This window comes from Dendronephthya gigantea, unplaced genomic scaffold (genome assembly GCF_004324835.1).
Source record: "Dendronephthya gigantea isolate DGI-Jeju-01 unplaced genomic scaffold, DenGig_1.0 000283F, whole genome shotgun sequence".
Classification (NCBI taxonomy): domain Eukaryota; kingdom Metazoa; phylum Cnidaria; class Anthozoa; order Malacalcyonacea; family Nephtheidae; genus Dendronephthya; species Dendronephthya gigantea.
In genome coordinates this window covers 37,710-60,034 of record NW_021163293.1, presented here as the reverse complement: position 1 = coordinate 60,034, position 22,325 = coordinate 37,710, and the positions used below count along the sequence as shown (strand labels likewise).

At 36.5% G+C, this 22,325-nt stretch overlaps 2 protein-coding genes across 3 annotated transcripts in view; both read left to right on the top strand.

The window, feature by feature from the left end:
- Positions 1-22,325, top strand: part of LOC114541369 (sushi domain-containing protein 2-like) — a 73,581-nt gene that overhangs the window by 37,301 nt on the left and 13,955 nt on the right. The window contains exons 8-10 of the mRNA XM_028561309.1: positions 17,428-17,560; positions 20,505-20,743; positions 21,005-21,219. Of these exons, the coding sequence (XP_028417110.1) occupies positions 17,428-17,560; positions 20,505-20,743; positions 21,005-21,219 (587 nt within the window). The remainder of the gene's footprint in view (positions 1-17,427; positions 17,561-20,504; positions 20,744-21,004; positions 21,220-22,325) is intronic.
- Positions 4,462-5,930, top strand: LOC114541368. Of its 2 annotated transcripts, XR_003689248.1 has the most exons (4): positions 4,462-4,709; positions 4,877-4,962; positions 5,057-5,733; positions 5,821-5,930. XR_003689248.1 is itself a non-coding variant. In XM_028561308.1 (3 exons), exons 1-3 carry the CDS (start codon positions 4,557-4,559, stop codon positions 5,466-5,468), a joined length of 651 nt encoding a protein of 216 aa, XP_028417109.1. In that variant the 5' UTR covers positions 4,462-4,556; the 3' UTR covers positions 5,469-5,930. The 2 variants fall into 2 exon arrangements, 1 of the variants encoding a protein (XP_028417109.1); XM_028561308.1 differs by having other exon boundaries at positions 5,057-5,930.

Here is a 22,325-nt window from a genome sequence, read left to right as displayed (position 1 = left end):
GGTAATGCCGGGAATATGTGAGGGTAAATCGTTGATTAAAATCATTTTAATCAGTTCTAATCAAAAGTGGAAGGACTTCAGGACCTCAATCTTTATCTATGCTTCATTTTAAAACATTTGCTGGAAGCAATATTCACGAAAATACACTTCACACGCAATGTTTTAGATATAAAATTTATTCGTTGGCTGTATTGCTTCTTTGGATGTATTTAAGCGTTTGAATGTATTTAAGCGTTGAGAAAAATTAAATTTTTCACTTCCGCAACGAAGATATTTTACCCACAGTTTTGATGTAAACAAAGAAATGGAAATCATGTTAGGCCCCGTCCACAGTTATCGGATATTTTTAAAAACGGAGGTTTTTTATCCGTTTTGGCCTTGCTTTTCGCATAACTGGCGTTTTCGGCAACCGAAAACAGAGGTTTTCAAAAACGCTCTCCCAAGTGGAGTTTTTCGAAAATGACGGTTTCGTGTTTACGTGTGGACGGGCAAAAACGGAGATTTTCGTATCCAGTCTATAACGGGCCATTAACGGCGCGTGTTTTGTATATCTTAGAGATGGTAAACTAAAATTGCTTGGCTGTTTTACTTTGGCATATTTTATTATTTCAAGTCTAATAGCAAGCTTTCAGCTTCATGTTACTATGCTAAATCTTTATTAAAAAAGCGAATGAATATGATGAAGATGCTTCCCCTCTCACAAGCTAGACCACGAAGATTTTGGTCAAGAGCGAGCATAAAGCAAACCCAAAGCAAATACGCGGAATTGTTTTTAAATTCCGCCAAATTAACATTTTTATTATCTAGACGCGCTGCGCGCATAAATTAGGGAGATTTAGCATGAGGACCTGAATGTCAAAGACGACGTCGAAATGGCGAGTAAATGGCGTGGCATGTCCATATTTGGGCGCATCACGCCATTTACTCGCCATTTTCATGTAGTCATTGACGTTCACGGCTTCATGCTATCGCCCTATTATTGGCATTCGAGCCCTGCGATCGTTTCGAAGCGCTCCTATTACTTGGAAATGCGCATGTTCTCCGTCTGGCGCTATCAAATTTCCTTCGCGTTAGCGTTTACGTATGAACGAGGAAAAACGATTTGAATACGCCTCTTGTGGACGCAAATTTTATTACAAAATCCTCCGTTTTTAAAAATATCCGGATACGTGTGGACAAGGTCTGACTCCGGGTGAATCAGCTTAAATGAAAGGCAGTCTTTCCTTCATGCCGGAGGGATGAAGAGTGCCAAGACTGTGGTTGAGTCGCATTTCTTGTCATTTACGGCTAACGTTAGTACCAGAAATGAGGCAGAGGGCACTCTCTCTAATTCTCATGTCAAAAATTGTTTGTAATATATTTTCGTAGCTGATCAGGCTTCCCTCATTGCGGGCTATTCTTAACCCACAACCAGGCGTCTCTTTGGCAACGTAATTTATTCCAATTTGTTTTGATTTTTGTTTTCTATTCACGGCGGGCTGAAGCGGTGCCGAAAATGGCCAGATAATTTGATACGAGTCCGCCATTGCATGTCAGCTGAGTCCACCATTAGGATTGCGTAAAACATGGCGTCTCTTATTGTCAGCTTGCACGATCTGGTTGACAACTATATTAAAACAGCAAAAGACAGGGAAAAGGCCGGGAAAATTGGTTCAGAAGTGCTTACAAGGTCAAAAGAAGTTGCGAAAAAATATTTGTTTGAGGGTGAAGATGCGTGTATGTTTCATGTTACGCAAATTTATCCAATTGTTTCAAGAGAGCTACTTCGATGGAGCAAGATTGTTGCCAGAAGGATGAAGCCCAGGTCTTCTTTAGCTAATCCTTGGGGTATACGATTTAGTAGAAACATGCCGGAAGAAGTATTCGACTTGTTAAAGCTCACTGTTTTAAAAGGACATTACGGAACGGTTGCCAAGAAGACAAGTTGTGTAGAAACTCTCGAGATAACAACTGCAAGTTCAGCAAGAGAATGGATAATGCACGTAGGAAGCAATACTAATTCAGAAATGAAAATGGCAAGTATTTTCTATAAATCGTTTAAAGATGGATCACATTGTGAAGCTGTCATATGCACAGACCATCCTCTGATTATACAATATTCCAAATCACAAGAAAATGTCAAGATTTCACTTCATTACGGATACTGGAATACATTTGGCGTTCCACAACATTGCTCATGAGACCTTTTAATTTTACATTAAAAATCTATATCGTGTTTTGTTCATGTAAATGAAGATTAGTTCAACCTGTATACTGTATGAACCTGTTGCATCAAGGACAACACTGGTCAATAAAAGCATTGTAATGGAAAACCTAAATTTATGATATAAATGAGATGCTATTCTGTCTATATAAAGTGAGCAGCTGATGAGTAGCTTTCTGAGTTTAGTCGTCTGCTCTTTTTTGTGTGACAAAATGGTTACCAGTTACATGAATCCTAAAGTTTATATAATATTGCTTATCCAGATATGCCCCACAAGTGACTGCTTACATATGCATAAACAAACTGAAGAAAATACTTGAATAATACTTGATAATCTTTAAGAGTTTAATTGAACTCTATGCCTTACTTACATGCAGTTAGCCTATTATAATTTGCATTCTTTGCCATCTTTGGTGACTTTTTTTGCATGGAAATCAGAATTGTTAGAGTAATGCTGATCCACCACTCCCAGAAACATTCTGACAAAGTTGGTCATGCATGTCTATTTTGCACATTATACATTTCGACTAATTGGATATGCACTAATATAATACCGAGTACAAATCTCAAAGAACACACACTGTTTACTTTTATGTAAAAACTTTATTTCAGTAAAACATACACCTTTTTGGAAAAACATAACAAATGCATGTACTTAATAACTCTTCAACTACATATAACTTACATGAAAAACATGTATAGAACTATTTCTTTAGGTTAACAAATTTTTTAACATTCTCCAAATCACCACATACAGCAGTTTTTGCAATTGCTTTGAAAATAGCTGATGAGCAAATACTACACTCATTTTGTTCTTTTTCAATTGGGAAACCACAATAGCAAAAGGTTTCTAAAGCTACATGCTTTGGTATATAACGCTCTTCATATTTTGTGTACAAACTTTGACCTGGATCATGCTTGCGGATCCAGACATTGGCAATATAATCATGCCGTAACACCATTGACCACCTGGTCGATTTGGTGGAGTGCTTTGCAAATTGGGCAAGCCTAACATGTTTGGCCTCACGACCTTGCATACTGTTGACCCCTAAACCCATTCCATATTTGTCAAACAATATCTTGATGTGTCTAGGTATAACATAGCCAATGGTCCATACAGTTGATAGATAGATAGATAGATAGATGGTTTATTGACTTAAAACTTGCAGCCTCGGCAATAGGCTCCGGCTGAAAAACCTTAAGTGTTACAAAAAGTATGATCTATGTTATTAAAATCCATAAAAGTGGAGGTTCAATTGGTAAAACTATCTATTTACATTATTTAGTGTCTCAGATATATTATACGTATTTACTAGAGTTGAAATTGATAAAATCGTTTTTAAATCTAAATGTTCTACAGTTTGCAACTTGAAATATTCTTCTTTCTCTCAGAGATGCCTCAGATAAATTTAATGCTGGTAATAAATGGTGTAATTTGTCTTGCGGATCATTAACAATTTGCCGAAAAAGTTTATCGGTCAAATTTTGTCTTCGATCGAACAGTGTGACAAGAGACCTAGTTGATTAAGTGCATCCTCGTACGAATGTTCGGGGAGGATTATTCTGCAAGCTCGGCGTTGTAATCTTTCGAGATCGTCTGACAGGTATTTTGTAAGGGAATCGTGGAATACTTCGCACGCGTATTCAGCAACCGGCCGAATACAAGTAACGTAGAACAAGAGAAGATCCTTGGATGGTAACTTTGCCCGTTTCAATTGTCGCAAGAAGTATAGACGAGTTGAAATCTTCTTGCATACAGTCTCAATATGTTTATTCCATTTGAGGTTGTCGGAGATGGTTAAACCGAGTAGTTTTTCACACTGGACTACTTCGATGTTTTTGTCGTTGATAATAATAGGATCAAACTCTCTCTTTACAGTTGAGAAACTTATTCGAAGTTCCTTGCATTTGGACTCTTTTAACTGCATACCATCACTTCTGGATTTTGAAGAGAATTCGTTGACATACGCTTGCATTATACTAGGTTGATCTTTATTTATGACTTCAGACATAGTTGAATCGTCTACGTATTTCCAAAGGTTCTTGTTATCAGCAACATCAAGGTCGTCCATCATGAAAAAAGCCAAGGGCCTAATTTTGTCCCCTGGGGGACACCCGCTGGCACACCCACTCGGAAAAACAGTCATCGCTAAGTTTAACTCTCTGACTGCGATCAGTGAGGAAGTCTAAGATCCAATGCAATATAGGTTTTGGGATGTTGTATTTCATGGCCAGAAATCACGGACAGTCAGCGGTTTTATTTGTGGGCGCAGAAAATGTCCCACGCGCGCGCGGGACATATGGCGCGATATACTCAAATCTACGACAAACAAATATATATGTAGATTTGACAATGTCTTTCTACAAAGAGTTGAATAATTTGAGCACGGCCGACTTTTATGAATGCAATTCAACATCGAGATCATCTAAAAGAAAGGCAACGAGGGCTTCAAGGGAATTATTCGAAGTTGAGAGAGTGATTTCGCGCAGAATTCAACAAGGGAAGGTGAGCGTGATAGTATATCTGTGTATTTTTAAAATAGCTTAAAATGTCATTGATTTTATAATTCAAAAGTTATACCTTCTCTGTATTCTGTATTATACAATTATTCTCCCCCAGCTCTCACTGGTCGATAATGTTTTGTTTTTAACACTCGAATAATTTTATTACAGCCAAAGTATTATGTGAAATGGCGAAATTTCTCCAGCTTACAAAATAGCTGGGAGCCAGAGGAAAATTTGAATACTGCCGCATTAAGGTACTGTACTATTTTTCCTATTCATCTAAACTTCTCGAAATATAATGTTTCAGAGATTTCATCAGAATAACTCATATTTTGTATTACCTTTCAGAGCTTTTGAAAACCCAGCATTGTACATGCCTGATGAAATCATTCAGGATGCAAGAGATGCCTTAGCTTGTGGTATATTGGAGCAACTTAAGTCCAGAAGTGTACTACCCACTGTCATCCCCTTTCGCCATGATGTTTTCAGATACTTTTTCGGTGGAAAGGGAGAAAAAAGCAATGAAAGAGGTGCTGTGCTGCTACACAAGTCTGATTTTCAGGCTTGTAATTTTCCAAATAATTGGGACAGAGTAATGGATAGCATGGGGGATGGCTTAGCAGTTGACTTTCCCATTAAGTTTAGACCATTTCTGTCATGGAGCCCAAAGACATATCTTCTTAGGGATGGGCAAGTTATTCCTAGCCCAAGATATCGCCCTGAGAAATTAAGTATCTCTATGTGTAAGATAGCATTATAATTATATTATTAACACCTATTTGTACATGCATGAACACAATCAATGAAAGTGATTACCTAACAACAACTTAACCCTTTTTTGCCAAAACAGCCACAACTCTTAGAAATTCTCAAAAGAGATCTCATTTTGGTTAATTAAGTTATTTACATATTTATTTCATTAGAAATAGACATGGGGAATTAGATATTCTTGCTCAATTGACCTTGCTATTAGACAAAAGCATTAAATTATGCAACAAAACAAGGCTTGTCTTGGCAGAGAATGGGTAATTTCAAGTAATTATGTCCATCCAACTCTCCTTCTTTTATCCCTAATCCCTGCCTCCCAGTAATTACTATCTTTTTGTTATAAGCTCTCTTTGTTCGCTGACTGCCGTGTAATTCCCACTGCCTGGATTCTAATTGGAGGATGTCTGATGCTGGGTTTTTATTGTTTGATTTGCGCAAAACGACACTCCTTGCCACATCATTGTTTTCTCAACCCCCTGGCCGGTGAAGAATTTCACAGATTGATACATTTTCATAAACCAGGGCACATGATATACTAGGGCATGCATGTAAGGAGTAACTGCTGCTCTGCTATATCCTTTGTGAATATATCCAGTTTTTAATGATGTGAAAAGTTTGATCCATTCTTTTGCTTTTTCAAAATAATTGTTAGAGATCTCATCGGTTATCTGTTTAGCAGTTACTATTTTGTAGAGTTCATCAAAATCTTTCCATATTTTAATAACAACCCCACATGTATCAGGCATCAGACAATCGGCCAATTTATCTGGAAGTTCAGCTAATAGCTTTTTTTTATCTGCGCCTAGTAGACTTGTGAAGTCGTATTGCCCAGATGCCTTCCCATCCTCAGTTTTCTTTTCCCATATATCAAAGCTTACCCCGCATGATCTAATTGTTGCCTGAAGATTTGTGAGATGTGTGTAATTTCTTTCACATTTTTTTTGTTGAAATTTTCTTTCATATCCCAGGAAATAACTTCCTGAATAATATTGTTTAATAAGACATCCATTACTCTTAGTAATAAATGTAACTCATCCAGTACAACATGATCCAAGTCAATTTTAACAAGTGGCTCATTGACACAAGAATACTTGTCCTTTGAACCATTCTTTTTTGCCATGTCAATAACTTGTTGCAGTGTGCGTTTGAGGGGGGCAGAGTTATAATACTCCAAGTCTTTGTCCATTACCCACCGGGAATCCTTGTGAATTATGCACCAAACACATGCAAAATTTGATGTCGCTGATTTCATGCCAAGCATGAGGAGTAGGAATTTGTAGTCTCCCCCAAGGAAGAACTCAAGATTTAATCTTGAGTTATTGATTGTGATTTCACTAACCTGGATTAGGTTGTTGATCTCCTGAAAAATCATTCCAAATGAGTCTTTCAGTGTTTCATAGCTTTCAGACCCCTTAACAATAGCGAATGTGTGGTTTCCACTGGCAGACATCACATCATCTTGGTTTTGTAGTAGAGAGAATGAAAGCAAAATAAAACTTGAATTTCTTGTCATTCGTGCCCCATCACCAGAGAGTTTTATTTGAATTTTCTCTTTACTCCAATCTACTTCATCATGTAATTTAACAAATTCTTCAACACGAGCTTTTAACATATCAGTAAATGATATTTGGGCACCATCAGCATTACCTGGGGTTGGGACAACATTACTGATGTCATTAAGTTGCCCTCTTCTCTGTTTAACAAGATATGACTTAGGAAGCCCATCAATGATCATTGTGAGTTCATGATAAAATGAATCTCCAATGCAAAATTTGTCAAGCAAGAACAACACTTGTTCTATTGTTTTTTGGTCTTGGCTTGATAAGCTGTCAAAGCCCTTGCTGTCATCAGTTGGAATAGTGTCATCAACACTAAGATGATGGACTATACCCGTCTGCTGTTCCACAGCTTTTAGCTCTGTTAACTCAAGACCAAATGATTTCATAAACCAGAGTGCTATTTTTGCTCTTGACAGAAAGGTTTTTAGAGTTCTTGATTTTTTGGCAACATGGGCTATATCCTTGCCCTTATTTACAAAATTGTGTTTCTCTTCAAGGCGGTCAATATAAACTAGTAGTTCCTTGTTTACATCATGCAGATTCTTAATTTCTTTATCTTTCTCTTTCAAAGCAGAAACCATCTCCACATAAAGCTTCTCTTTTTCTTCTTGAAGATTCTTGTAACTTTTCTTCCACTTTTCTAGATCATCACAAATATTCTCATTTTCTCTTTGCAAATCCTTCACAGAAATGACCATCTCTTCAAAGATTTGGAATCTTCTAACTTTGGAATCAAGTTCCTTTCTCTTGCGCCCCCCTTGGCCTTGTTGTATGCAGTCTTTACCATTCCTGCAAACTTTTCCAAAGAAGTGTTGACTTCATTTCTGATAGTTCTGTCTTTTGTAATTCCAAAGACATCCCCAGGTATTGAAAGTTCGAATAGGTCGACATAATCTAGACAACAATGATTTGGGCAAGAATTTTCATTCTCAGCTGTTGCTAAATTCTTCTTTTCCTTCTGGTTTACCATGTATTCCTGCCATAATTTTAAAAGTGGGTATGGAATCCCCACTGCAAAAAGAACTGGCCTTGCATTAGTTTTTCCTGCATATGCTAATGAGGGTTCCTCAATACATAATTTCCATTTTAAAATGCAATGATCTGGAGGTATATCAGACATTTTGTAGAACTCTGATCCAGGGATAGATGATTATTCAGTGAAAAACTGAAGGATGGAATTTCTCAAAACTATAACAAAGATATTACAACTTTCCAAACTTTAGAAGACGTCCAAAAAAATTTGAATATATTTGCATTTCGCGCAATTTCTTTTGTTTTGGAGCCTGTTTCCCACGCAGTTGTTAGTCAGCGGTTGTCCTTCAAAATGATTATAAAATGGCGAAGCAGAAAGGCATTTTCTGCGTTGTATTTGGCAACATTTCGAGTTTTTTTCTGCCACAAACCGCTCACAATGGCTGGAATTTCAGGTTTTACTTTGCCTTAAAACAGACATTTTAAAGTGTTGGGGCCGCTTAGCTAAAAACTCTGGTGTTTTAAAACTTATACGCAATAGTAGATCGAACATCGTACAACAAATATAGAGGTGTGGAAGTTGTCGGCAAACTTTTTCGACAGCGCTATAATAGACCAAATGTGAGCGAGTAGGGAGGATTTACTGAATTTAATAGAAGCTTATATTGTGTGGAAATGTATTGAGTCGACCTAACTCGGGCCGGCTGAAGGCAAATCGTGAGACGTCAAAACCCTCGAGAACTATATTTTCATGTAGGTCACACTATTTCTAGACGTGTGGAACGTGCAAATCATTATACATTTCATTGTGCGCATCGATTTTATATTGTTGGTAATGGAATACCATACAATAATCGCCATCTTGGTTTCGTAAAATAAGTTAATTGTGCGCATAAGAAATCGATTTAGCCGCCATTTTGTCCGTGATTTCTGGCCATGTTAACAGTTTTCGTGCGAGGATATGATGATCTATCATGTCGAAAGCTTTACGAAAGTCAAAAAGCATAATTCTGATTGTAGAGCCATTTCCGTCCGTGTTTTTATTCCAAAAATGCAACATGCTGATAAGGGCATACGTAGTGCTTGAATTCGGGATGGATCCGAATTGCCTTTTATCAATTGTGGCTAATACCGCAGGTTTTAGGTGTTGTTCAACCACGAATTCTTCGGCCAGTTTTGATAAAATAGGTGTTAATGATATTGGACGTAGGTTGTTATTAATGTCAGTTATGGGTTTCTTTTTAGGGATAGCAATAATGTCGGCCTCTTTCCAAGATTGTGGAATACGGCATTCGCGGTAAGAACTATCTAGGATCTCTTTGACTGGAAGTTCCAATAAATCAGCATTCTCTTTTAACACCCATGTTGGTATTCCATCAGGGCCGTGGGCTTTCCTTGGATTAAGCGTTGACAGTTTTTTAAATACGTCTCCTGCAGCAATTGTGACAGTAGAATCATTAGCTGCGCCAAATAACAGATCTTGGTAATTCTCTGGAGTGAGAGGAGTAAATTCAGCCATTGGGGAAAGAAAAGGAGTCACTTCCTTTAACATTAGTGCACTGATATTGTAAAAAAACTGACAAGCCTGTTGACATTTTTCAACTTCATGCTCAGTAATTTCAACTCGAGAAAAGTATGAGATTGCATCACGCAGCTGTAGACAACAAAAAGCTAATGCTGCAAGTCTTAGGCATGGAGAGTTTGCTGCATGATTGAGGCATTGGATTATAAACATGAATTTATGGCAGAATATCTTTGTTTCTTTTCCTGTAAATCTGTAAGAAAAAGCACTCTTTCGCCCATCCCTAAACCAACGTGTCAGCTTCTTAACTAACCGGGTGAGTTTCAGTATATCTTTCAAAGTTCTCAAATAAGCCAAGATAGGGGAATTTTCTGGCAAATTGCCAAGATTTGTGAAACCTGGTGGAAGCTTGGATTTTTCCAGAACTATCTCCAGCATAATGCTGTGCAAGTATTGCCAAGCATTGTTGCTGTTATGAAGAGGCTCTGCATATGCACAGTCTATAAGGTTACCTAGGAGTGGCTCATATTCTTGTCTGGAACCTTGTTCCCTGATAAACTGTAAAACCCTATTTCTTTGTGTAGTTGCAGAAAGGTTAGTTTTGGCTAATTGTTCCTTTTTCTCTGCAACTTTTTCAGCAATGGTCAGCCTCTCATTAAAATCCCATGGGTGCCAGGTGCAGGCCTTGTCTTCTCCTAACGACCCATTTATTACAACTTTATTATCCTTATTGACATTGCCAAAAGTTGAAAAATAGTGGGCCGCATTGTTGAGCTCCCCGGCAACAAATGACAACCACTTCATGTCAGAGGGAATAAGCTCGACTGTAAACCTAACCTCAAAGCCATTAACAGTATACACCTGTTTTTCTAGATGAGCTATATCATGCAATAACTTTTTTGCAAATCTCTTCATGCCAGTGTGACTCTCTGAGCAATTAGCCCCACAAAGCAAAAAATTGTCATTCTGACTTTGAATATGTTTTCCGACATTTAAGAAAGAGAGAAGCCATGCGGTTGCTTCGTCGTCTTTTCCGAACGGGGCACCATCAGCACCAATGGCTATCTTAAAATGGTATGGTGGGCTACCTAAATGCTTGAAAAATGACTCAGCTGCTAATTTCTGATCGACTAATATATACATTTCTGCCAGTGCAAGCACAAATGTTGATAATTCTCTGAATGAGCCACTAACTGGCTCCTCTAAACTTTCTAGGCCCTGGCAAAATTCAGTTGCAAAGTCATGGATGTTAGCAATATCCACTGATTTTATAAAAGCTATCAGTTTATCATAGTAAACAAGCTTAGCAGTTTGCACATAACTACCCGTAGAGGTTAAATTTACACATACTGACTTATACTTTTTCTTTGACATAAGGCCATCTTCATACAATACTTTCAAGCTTCTACACAAGTTGTCTTGACTTTTCTCATACTCCTTAACCTGAGCTTTGGTTATAGCTGGGATAACCTTATCTTGTATCTTCCGTGAAGTATCAAAGAATGACTGAAGATGCTTCGGAGTACTTTCATTTACTAAGGTTACCCACATGCCATCCAGCGCAGCAGAGTTACTACCTAAAGTATAAGAGGAATAATGTGCATGTAATGTATTTGACCATGGTATCTGTTAGGTTTTGCCTGCAGTGGGTGGCATTAACCAAAATATTGATTCAATTTGGAGCTATCTAGACATCAACTACACTGTGATGATAAAACTTATATATCTTATTAAATTACCCTCAATATGGCCATGAACATTTTCGCAGGCAATTAGTGTTTCTTTGCATCGTCTTCTGGCTGATCTGGCTGATATATCTAAGCTAATTTTCTCTGAGTTGTTCTGGCATAGTGATGTCGGCATACTGTCCCTTGCAGTATTCTTTCTTTTTGACGGCATTTCAAGCTTTCTTCTTTTCACAGCTAGGGACTGCTCCTCTTCCTCAAGTAATGCTAAACTCTCCTTGTGCCGTTTTATCTGTAGAAGTTAGGGGTTGCTGACATAAGCTAGCTATAGTGTAGGTACTTCAGACAACAATGTGGTTGGATTTGTATAAGAAAAATCAACTCTACCATGAAGGAGGGCTTTTTTGCTTCAGTAAAAAATCCTTAAATTAATGACTTCCACGGATAAACAGATAATTGGATATTGCTACCAACTAAATATTTATTTGTTGTGTTTATATGGGAAATTTCCAGGCCTGCTGGGCAAGATCTCGGTCAGTCTATAATAGTGAGAGCTTGCCTGGTTTGGACGGCTCTCAACTTGTGTGGGCGAAAACATGTTTTAATATAGATTACGAAAAGCAAGTAGGATTTTGCATAGCAGAGCCAGCCCTCCTTGAAGGGCTCATTAACGTAAATATTGATGCAAATAATATTAATCACAAGTCACATATATTACATGCAGTTAATGGAAGTTACCTTTATAGTAAATATTAAATACAAGTCATATTTATAAGATTCATGAAATCTAAAACACTAAACGACAAATATTGGTATTTAACTGAACAGGAATGTCAGATAAATATGAAATATGGCTTCTTACCCTCTTTTTCAGTTTATTGACGTCTTTCTGTGCGACGTTTGCTTCATTCTGCAGTCTAGCAGTCTCACTTTCTGCAGCCAAGAAGTCTTCCTTTAACTCCTTTCGCTTTCTTGCAAGGTCCCCAATTGGAAATCGCTTAAAAGAAGCCGACTTGTTACTCGGCATGTTGAAGAATTCATCCGATATGTTTCTACTATAAAATCGTACACCTCATGGACGTGCTTGAATTTTCAATGTTGGCAACAAAGTTTGACTCTATACACTGTCGAGGAGAAATAGACGTTAAATATTTTGAAAAACAAGTCAAAGAAGAACGTTTCTATGGTTTTAGAATCTTATTATAAGCTACAAAACAACCTCACTAACGAATTAATATTTTGCAGCGGGTTGGAAACGATTTAAAATTACACTCACTTTTACAAAGTTTTGCAGCCATATTTCTTTCTGTGTTCTTTATCCGTACTTTGGGTGATCCATGACTTTAGAGGATGTATTTAATTTATCTTTAATACCACCAATTATCCAGCCATGTACTCGCAGAAAATATTTATTAATATTTAATGACCGTCACTCATCAGTGATTTTGGCGGCCATTTTGAAATATCAACGTGGACATATAAATGGCCAATTTGGGCTGAAGTTCAGCCCGGCGTGATTTGCCCATTTTTATCACGTGTTTTGCCCCCATATAAAACATGTATTCTGCCCTATTTATTTTCATACTAACTCTGGTGACAAAGGCCCTCAGGTGGAAACGTCGAGAAGTGTTTTGTCTATGTGAAGAAGTGAAGACGCTGCCACGCTGCTCCCTGGTTATATTTAAATGCATTAATTATTAAACATAGCATCTTAACTTCTGGTTGAGTCCCCACACTCGCACACGCTCAGACGCCGCAATACCCTGTTTTTAACTGATCTGATTTATATGTGATACTCGTGTTCCACCCACCCCACATGGGAGAAGTATGAGAAAAGAATCACGTCACCAGCCTGAACCGGGCGTTTCGCCGCAGCGTGGGCCGTGAAGTATAGGTAGAAAAGCCTAGCTTGCGAGGTTGTTTTCCATCAACTGTTTTTCCTGGCTTGTATTTGAAGTGTGTATAATTAATTCCACTCGAAATTAGGACCCTTTGAACCTCTAGAATTTATCTGCATCGAGTGAAGTGCCAAAAATCATATTTGTAAATCATGTTTATGTCATACAGTACAACGTAATCATGATTAATGCACCAAGCACAAATAAGGCAGTTATAGGTGCCAAAATTATTCGTATAAATTTCGTTTTCATTTGATTGCCGAGCCAGGAGGGTGGTAATTCCGCCCGGGAATGCAAATGCGAAATCAAAGTTGTCCAGCATTATGTCAGGGAGGTTGGACGTTTTGAAGCTATGCGCATGCGGGAGCTTAAGACGAATTAAAACTGGAACGTTTGCAAACATGCGATTAGCTAAATTGAAATTTGGGTTCACGTCAGCATAACTGATTTTTCAATTATGAAACTTTTTTTAAATAATATTTTTCATTTGGATGGCCTTGAAAATAAATTATACGAAAAATTGACTCGTAAAATGGATTGAAATATAATGTAAAAGATGCCTTCGGATAGAAAAACTTTGATTCAAATGGATGGTAAAAAATCTACAATTTTGAAGCATTTTTTTGTGTATTTGAGCAGGTAAATGGGTAGATTTTGTATTTTAAAGCATGCAAGTATTTTGTAAGTTTAATATGTGGATTTATAAAAATATGTATGACACCTCTTTGAATTTATTCGTCAATTTCGATAAAATAATTTTCATTGGGAGAGCATATATTTTTAAAGGTTATTCTGCTTCAAAAGTAATCGAAATTTCGCTAAAAATTATAGTTGTTAAAACTATATTCGTAGGCGTAGCACAATTATGATTATGGTTGAATTTGAATTGATAGCTCGAGAGTCGTCCTTATAATTGTACTTTGTATAGGATTTTACTCATACGACTTCGATACGAATGAATACGATACGATTTTCAGTGATGGAAATATATGTTTATTGCTTCAGGCGAGGGGATTTTGCATGCATGTATTGCTAACAAGTCAATAATTTTTCAATTTTCATTATTTATCAATTATTTGACGAGGTCGAGCAAAATATCGTGATTTGTCGGTGGCGAGCAGATCAATTATTTGCCGATGCCGAAGGCAGAGGCAAATAATTGATCTGCAAGCCACCGACAAATCACGATATTTTGCGAGAGCCGAGTTCAATAATTGTTTTATCATTAACCACTCAATTTTCAATTTTGAGTTCGTTTTATCGGACAGTTCGGCAAAGCGAGTCGCCATTGTTTATAAAATTGACATTAATGCTCATGCTCAGAGTATTATTTGCAGCTGAGTATTATTTGCACGCAGTTAACTGCAGGTAAATTAACCAATCAAAATTGAGAATACTATAAAGTGAATGATAATATTACTTATTTACTGATGTCGAGGGAAACAGTGCATGTGTTTTGTTGACCCAAGAACGCCAACATGTTAACAGGTCAACAAAACCCCCTGCCCGAGGTGTCAGTAAATAAGTGATTTGGTATTAGCTATATCTAGTGTCAAAATGAAAATGAACCGGAGGCCAAAGAAGAGCCAATTCCTAGACATTACCTTTATTGCATGATTAAGATATGAAACAATGTAAAGTTAACTTCGAAAACCTTAAAAATACTTTATTCTCAAAAATATTCATCAACAAATTTTAGAAAAAAAGCAATTATATGGGAGATAAACAACGTCAACGACAACAGATTTCTTATTGTAGTTAAAATTGAAAGTCACATTACTGCATGATGACATTAGAGGCACCATTTTGGATTGAACCGTATTGTTTCCGAGCATTAGCGTAAAACGACATCAAAAGTTTGTTGATGACTCTCCCATCGACTTTTCTTCGATAGATAAAAGGTTCTCCTTACAGTATTTGTTTACACTGAACTTCAAATGCATGTTTGGTAGCATTATTTGTGGATATAGAGTTCTTTTCTTGTTGCAGCTTTTCAATATAGTCTTCCGACCGTGATCCAAACCGGCCAGTTATACTTTTTTTAAAATAAATTTAATTAATTTTTTAAAAAAACATGTATATTTTAGGGGGCTTCGCCACTTTCTGTGATTTTACTGGGTCGCGTTGATAGGGAAAGCATAGCAACCATCAACCAATTTCATAATTTTCTCCATGGCAAATTATGAAATTAGCTCGTGTTGATCACACGTAATCATGGAGATTTGAAGCCCTCCAAGCGTGGACCACTTGTCTAATAGGAAAGCAGAAAATTGCAAAAAATCCTAGGTCCGCCCTTATGTATGGCAGAAGTCGCGTGAGCGTCCAGCTGGATATCAAATAGATTCAGGAGAAGATTCTAGAGTGAGAAATAATTTCAACGATAGCTACGAATCAGTTGCTATAGAAATGAAAAAAAAAACAGTAAAAAGAATGAAAAAAAATGACCTGCAAATCGGCGCTCAGTAATTTTGAGCTGGTAATTATAACGCATTTTTGACCGAGCGTGAGGCCTGTACTGTGAAATATCAGTGAAATTTCACAGTACAGACTGAACAACTTAGGTCAATAATCTGTTTGTTATATGGTTGAACTGCGTGAGACATCAAACCAAACGGGGGAAAATCGCCCAAACCGGCGGCGAACGACAATTTAGCGTTGAAGCAGCGTGCTATAAACAGCAAATCTGAAAAAGGCAACACCAATGACTGGCTAAAACATTGGCAGGTTAATGCGGTCTTTGAGTCAAAAAGCCAAATCAAGAGCGATCAGATTAAAGGATGGGGACTGACCAGAAAACGCCGATAAATGAAACTACATAAGATGGTCGCAAAAAAGTTGTATGTAAAAACAAGTGCTGCTTATTAAGCTGAATGCAGCTAGAATCGTAAATCTTAAATATCTACGGAGACAAAGGATATAACCAGGAAAACCCAAAATAGAGTTCATATTCAGAGAGAAAATGTCAACATGGTGATAGCCTGACTTTAAATCCCAAGGAAAAACCATTAGTTCTGCACCAATGATCTGAGACAAATCTTCTTATTTAAATATACTTGGGTTTGGCAAGATACTCGTTAACATGGTTGAGGTCAATGACTAATCGAAGTTTCTTTCCCTCAGCAACTGTAAGTGGATTAACACAGGGGGCTTGGCATGCTCAGCGATGCACGCATGTTTATGTAATTCCGAAATAGCTTCGGTGGCGATATCGGGGTGTGTCTGCGCTGACAAATTATTTGGCAAACAACAACAGGATGCAGACCATAACCGTGGGAGATAACCGTGTTTGACAATAGAAATAACAACATCGGAAGCGCGTGAATCCTTGCGCCAAAATTCAATTTTGCAATCAGTTCAATACTTACGACCTTTAATGCTGACATCATCATCAACGGGCAGAAAGTTCGACAAAAATTAAGCGATCAATCTCCGGATAAAAGTTGTTCGCACAATCGCACTAAACTTCCATCCCGGAACTACCACAAACCAAACCAATGATCATAATCGCGATGTTAAAAAGATATAATGTTTTTAAATAACACAATGAATTGGTATATGCTATATCCTTTCAGACAGTGGCGTAGCCAGCCCGACGTTTTGTCCCGCTATGTAAATTTTGTGTTATTATATTTATTCATGTCTTTAGAAATTCATTGTTTTCACAGTCAATGCACACCAAAATATTAACATAGCGGGACAAATCGTCAGGCTGGCTATGCTACTGCTTTCAGACGTTGTGAGAATTTGAATTTTAACCAGTGGTGTGATTAGAACGATAATCTGGGGGGGTGGGGGTGAGTATTCATGCACTCAGTTCTGCCCGACGATTTCTTTTGTAAATGCAATAGCTTATACAATAGAAATTCCTCGGGCAGAACTGAATATTTGAATATTCAACCTTGCCCATGCAATTATCGTTCAAGTTACGCGACTGATTTTAACATTTCCATTTAACTAGTCTAATCGCTGTAATCGGCTCGTGGAAAGAACTTCTATTTGTAGGCAAACCTATATGTAACCGAAACGGGAAAAACCGGAATAGAAATCCTTATTAAAAATTTTGAGGAATAATTTTAAAAGCCATAATCACTTCCTGAGCAGCAACTATTGTCTTATAACCAACTTCTAGGCAGGTTTAAAAAAAATAATACTGATATTATACTAAAAATGTATGTAGTCCACTTAATATTTACTTTATTTAACTTTTAGAATTTTAATCAGTTGGGTTTTCATTCGGGTTTTCACTTTTTTTACAAAGTCCCTAACGAACTAATTACGATTTCACATCGCTTAATTAGATTACTCTTATTTGTAGATGAGTTACCTCCATGTCCTCCGCGAAATCAACAGATATTAGTGGACGATCGATTTGAACTTGATAAAGCAGATTGTTTCCGCGAGATTTTTCATCCTGGAAGTACGTCTTGTTTCCGATCAAGGGAGCCTAGGTACGGTGGAGGTTGAAACTTGCTGGCGGGTAGCATATTGTTTTTTCCATTAAAAGGTGTATTAAGGTAGCTCGATACAGTTTTCAAGAATTCCATTTTTCATCACTTTGACACGTTCAAACAACGCATTTTTGTGATTTATTCCAGAGATATTCGGGTTTTTATATATTTTGATGTCTCTACTTTTGAATCGTATTAGTTTTAGTAACAAATCGTCCGTTACTATGGCGACATACGTGTACAAAATTCACTCCAAAATGACCAATTGCCTCGGATAGCTGGAAAACAAGCACGGTGACCCCCAATTTTTTCTCGTCCATTATTTTACTTGGAAGAAAAACTAACAATTGGCAAAATATAAAAAAATTCTATGATGCCAAATTTTTGAAAAATTTAAAAATGACATTTTTTTCAATAATTTTTTTTGCTATTATAGAATTTTTTTTATATTTTGCTAATTGTTAGTTTTTCTTCCAAGTAAAATAATGCACGAAAAACAAATTGGGGGTCACCGTGCTTGTTTTCCAACTATCGGAGGCAATTGGTCATTTTGGAGTGAATTTTCTACACGTATGTCGCCATAGCAACAGACGATCTGTTACTAAAACTAATACGATTCAAAGGTAGAGACATCAAAATATATAAAAACCCCAATATCTCAGGAATAAACCATAAAAAATGCGTTCTTTGAACGTGTCAAAGTGATAAACAGTGGAATTTTTGAAAACTGTATCGAGTAACCTTAATATACAATACGACAAGCGAAAAATAGTAAACTGACAGTCAAGGTTGAATTATTAATGAAGCACCTATTACTAAAGTGTACTCTTTCGATTAACACGCACGAACGATATCGATGAAGGATAAGTAAAAATGGGCCAACCAAAATGAACCAAAACTAAAATGAAAACTTAGAAAATACTTCGGTGATCTGCCTTACAGCTGTAAAAAGTATACTAGTTTGGTAAAATTGTGTAGTAAAGCTGCGAAATATTGAAAAAAATGTTGAAAATTTTGCTCCACGAAGTTAAGTTAATTAACTTATTCTTAACTGAATTTATTTCCTTATATTTAAAACCACGTACGAAAAGCTTTACTACCTCTAAAAATGGTGAGGGTTTTTCGTGCGTTATGCAAAATGATATAAAGTTCTCTGGTTAATTACACGTCTAAATTTCTAAACTTGGCAACCACAGTTCTTGGGATATTTTGTTCGTTTATTCTAGAATGATCTTTCCGGCTGTACTAATGAATTTTCATCAAATTAAATTTTAAAGAGAAATGTATCCCATTGCGCCAAAATGCTAAAATTGCACTAAAATTCCATTAAGTTCAAAACCAACAACACAAAACAATTTCAGTGTATTTCTTGACATGGCATTTTTCAAATTCGAAAAGTTAGAAATACTTGCAGACATCAACCACTCATAGACGATAATTATATGTTTTTGTTATGAAATAATCCCAATCAGTCTAGCTTGCATTTGGTATTGAATTCTCTCGTCTTAAACAAATCATAAAAATAAAATTCATGCTCCAAACCACCAGAAAAGTACAAAATCTTAAAAGACAAAGACAGGACGTCAAATGTTATCTTTCGAATATTTATTCCGTGATTCTAGACCAATCTAAAAGTTTTAAAATTAAATTCACATGTAAAACAGTTTTGAAATAAAAGCGATGGGGGAAGGGATATTTCATGGCAGCTATCCTTTTAAAATAAGCTTACACATTATGAATTATTCCTTATTTATTACGAATTTCACGTACTTAATCGGAGAGTTGTTTTTCAAAGTGACGGATGAAGAAATGCGTTATTTCTATTTACATTACCTGAAAGCACAAAAGAAGTGAAAAAATTAGGCCGAAATTATTTTCAAGGTTAAAAAATACTTTGTAGAACGCTTTTCAACTTTAATTTTCGAAAAATTGTTTTTTTTGAATCGCCATAAAACTTTCCAGAAATTTGTTTACGTTTGTAAAAGAGATTAACAGTCTTCACTCCTTCATTACTTGATTACCACTCTTTACTCGTTCATATATGTCGCCATTGCGCAAGCTGGCAAGATGGTGGAACGTAGGTTTTGAATGATTTCTATAAATGACATCTATGTGCTTTCAAAATACCTGGGGGTAGTTTCCATTACCCGCGCGGAGTTACTGAGTGAAAATAACTGGAAGAATAAAATTAATATTAATTGCCTATTCGCTAAACAAATCTCCTTACTTCGCCATATTTGGTGCCATTCGGTATCTAATTTCCTATCTTACGTGGCTGTACCGTTATTGCTTGAAATCGATCAATTTAAAATCATGCTTACCGAAATTAGCTTGAAATATTATCAAACCATATAGACGAGGTGAATATCGCGGAATAAAAACCGAGATGAATTTATTGAGAAAGCGAATCTGTTGTAGAAAATGCATCTTTCACAAACGTAAACATGTATATGGGCAATTTTTTAGCGATTCAAATGAAATAATGTTTTCGCAAAATAAAGTTGAAAGCGTTCTACAAAATAGTTTTTTACCTCGAAAATAATTTCAGGCCTAGTTATTTTCACTTCTTTTGTGCTTTCAGGTAAGGTAAATTAAAATCAGTGGCGTAGCCAGCCTGACGATTTTGTCCCGCTATGTAAATTTCGAGTTACTATAATTATTCATGTCTTTAGAAATTTGTTGCTTTCACAGTCAATGAACACAAAAATATTAGCATAGCGGGACAAATTGTCAGGCTGGCTACGCTACTGATTAAAATAACGCATGTCTTCACCTGTCACGTTGGAAAAACAACTAGGCGCCATTTGGAAAATCCGCTTATGTAATTATCACGTAATAATCCGAGGTCGCTTGACCAATCAGAGACCAGAATTCTAAATAATCACCTTTGTAATTATACTAATTTCAGTTATTCATATGTTTATAAAAAACATTTTTCTTTTAGTGCATCAGGTGCTGGTCAACAATGTTGTTATAAAGGTGATTCACTGTTGGTTGGACCTCCTGGTGGTGGTACATTAGATATTGTATCTCCAGAAAAGAGCCAATTGGGTCACTTCAGCGAAGATGTGCTACCTTGGTTAGCCTGCTGTGAACTTTCTTTTTTTGACAACTGTGGTAAATACTATGATGGAAGACCATCCGATGATGGTTCAAGATTCATACCTCAACCAACTGGCATAAGTATATTTTTAATTTTTTTGTGAGAAGTTGTGTGCTTAACAATAATTATATGAAAAATAATTATCCGAAAAACAACGCAACAGCGATTCCACACTTTTAATAATCAGAAGAGAACTTCTGAAAGCCAAAGCAAGATTTCCTCCTTTTGCTAAATAGCCACAGGGCACGAGACACAATAGCGAATTCAAACAACATGCCTGTATATAATTGCGGTAACACGAAATGACTGACAATTTGGGGAATTATGTTGCAAATATTTAGCTGGTACCAGAGGTGATCCTCATTTATCCACATTTGACGGAACGTTCTACACATTCAACGGTTATGGTGAATACGTCCTTCTCAAAGTCAACAATGGCTTGGATCTCGAGTTTCAAGGAAGAATGGTACCCATACTTGATGACCAAGGACGAACAACAAGGGCGACAGCCCTCACAGCATTTGTCATCAAGGGAGCAACGAGTGATACTGTGCAGGTTTGTGCACTCTAATATTACAATTATGGAATCGAAACACGATTTTGTTCTTCTTCGCGAGTTTAGCAGACTGTTTGTTATTAATTACAAATTACGAAGGGTTCTAAAAACAAAAGTAAAGTTAAAAAAATTACGACGCCATAATAATCTTTTAACTTCGAACTTTGTTGCTTTATCCAGGTGCGGATTCACGGTTAAGGCTGCTTTCCACTTACGCGTTTTTTATACGCACGTACACGCATTTAAAATCTAAATCCTTATACATGTTACCTTTGAAAAAACTAAGTGAATAAATCGAAGGAAGCTAGTTTTCTGCATATTTTAGTATGCATTAAATTACCTAGATATTAAATACAATAAAAATTTAGGAGCATTTAATTTTCCGTACGTGTACGTGCGTATAAAAAACGCGTAAGTGGAAAGCAGCCTTTAGGCAGAGCAAATTACTACAGGTCAAAATCGTAATCGCATTGGTAGATTTTTATTTAAAAATATTCTTTAGAAATCCATGACCAATTGCATTGTTATTAAGGTATTTTGAATTTAAAATTAAGCCTTTTAATTTATACTGCCTAACGCTAGATCCGCCACTGGCTTTATTATCATGGAATTCGTTTATATTTGGCATGTAGCCATACTAACTTTATACACTTTTAGTAAGCTGCATGGTTGCTATAGATATTAAAATTTCGAAAATTTCCACTAAAAGTAAATGTAAAATAAATTAATTATATATAAAACTTATAATGTTATATTTTTCATTTTTTCGCGATCAAACAATATTGCTTTATCCTGAAGCTCTTTTACTTAGCATGCCTGCAAAATTCTCTAGAAATAATTACTGTGTACTAGAAGTTTCTATCGCAAGGGGAGTGCTGCCGTGCGCAAAAAGGATTTTGTACAAACAAGGATTGGTGATTAACAAAGACACTGTTAATGAACACGCTGAATTTTATCCTGTTATTTGCCTTTTGGTTGCTTTTACACGACAAAATTCCCTTTGACAATTTTTTTCGCCTGTTGTATGTAAAGTAGATGAGTTATGAATGTATGTTATAATTTGCTTTACTGAGCAACCATATTGTTTTGAACTTGAATACGCTCAA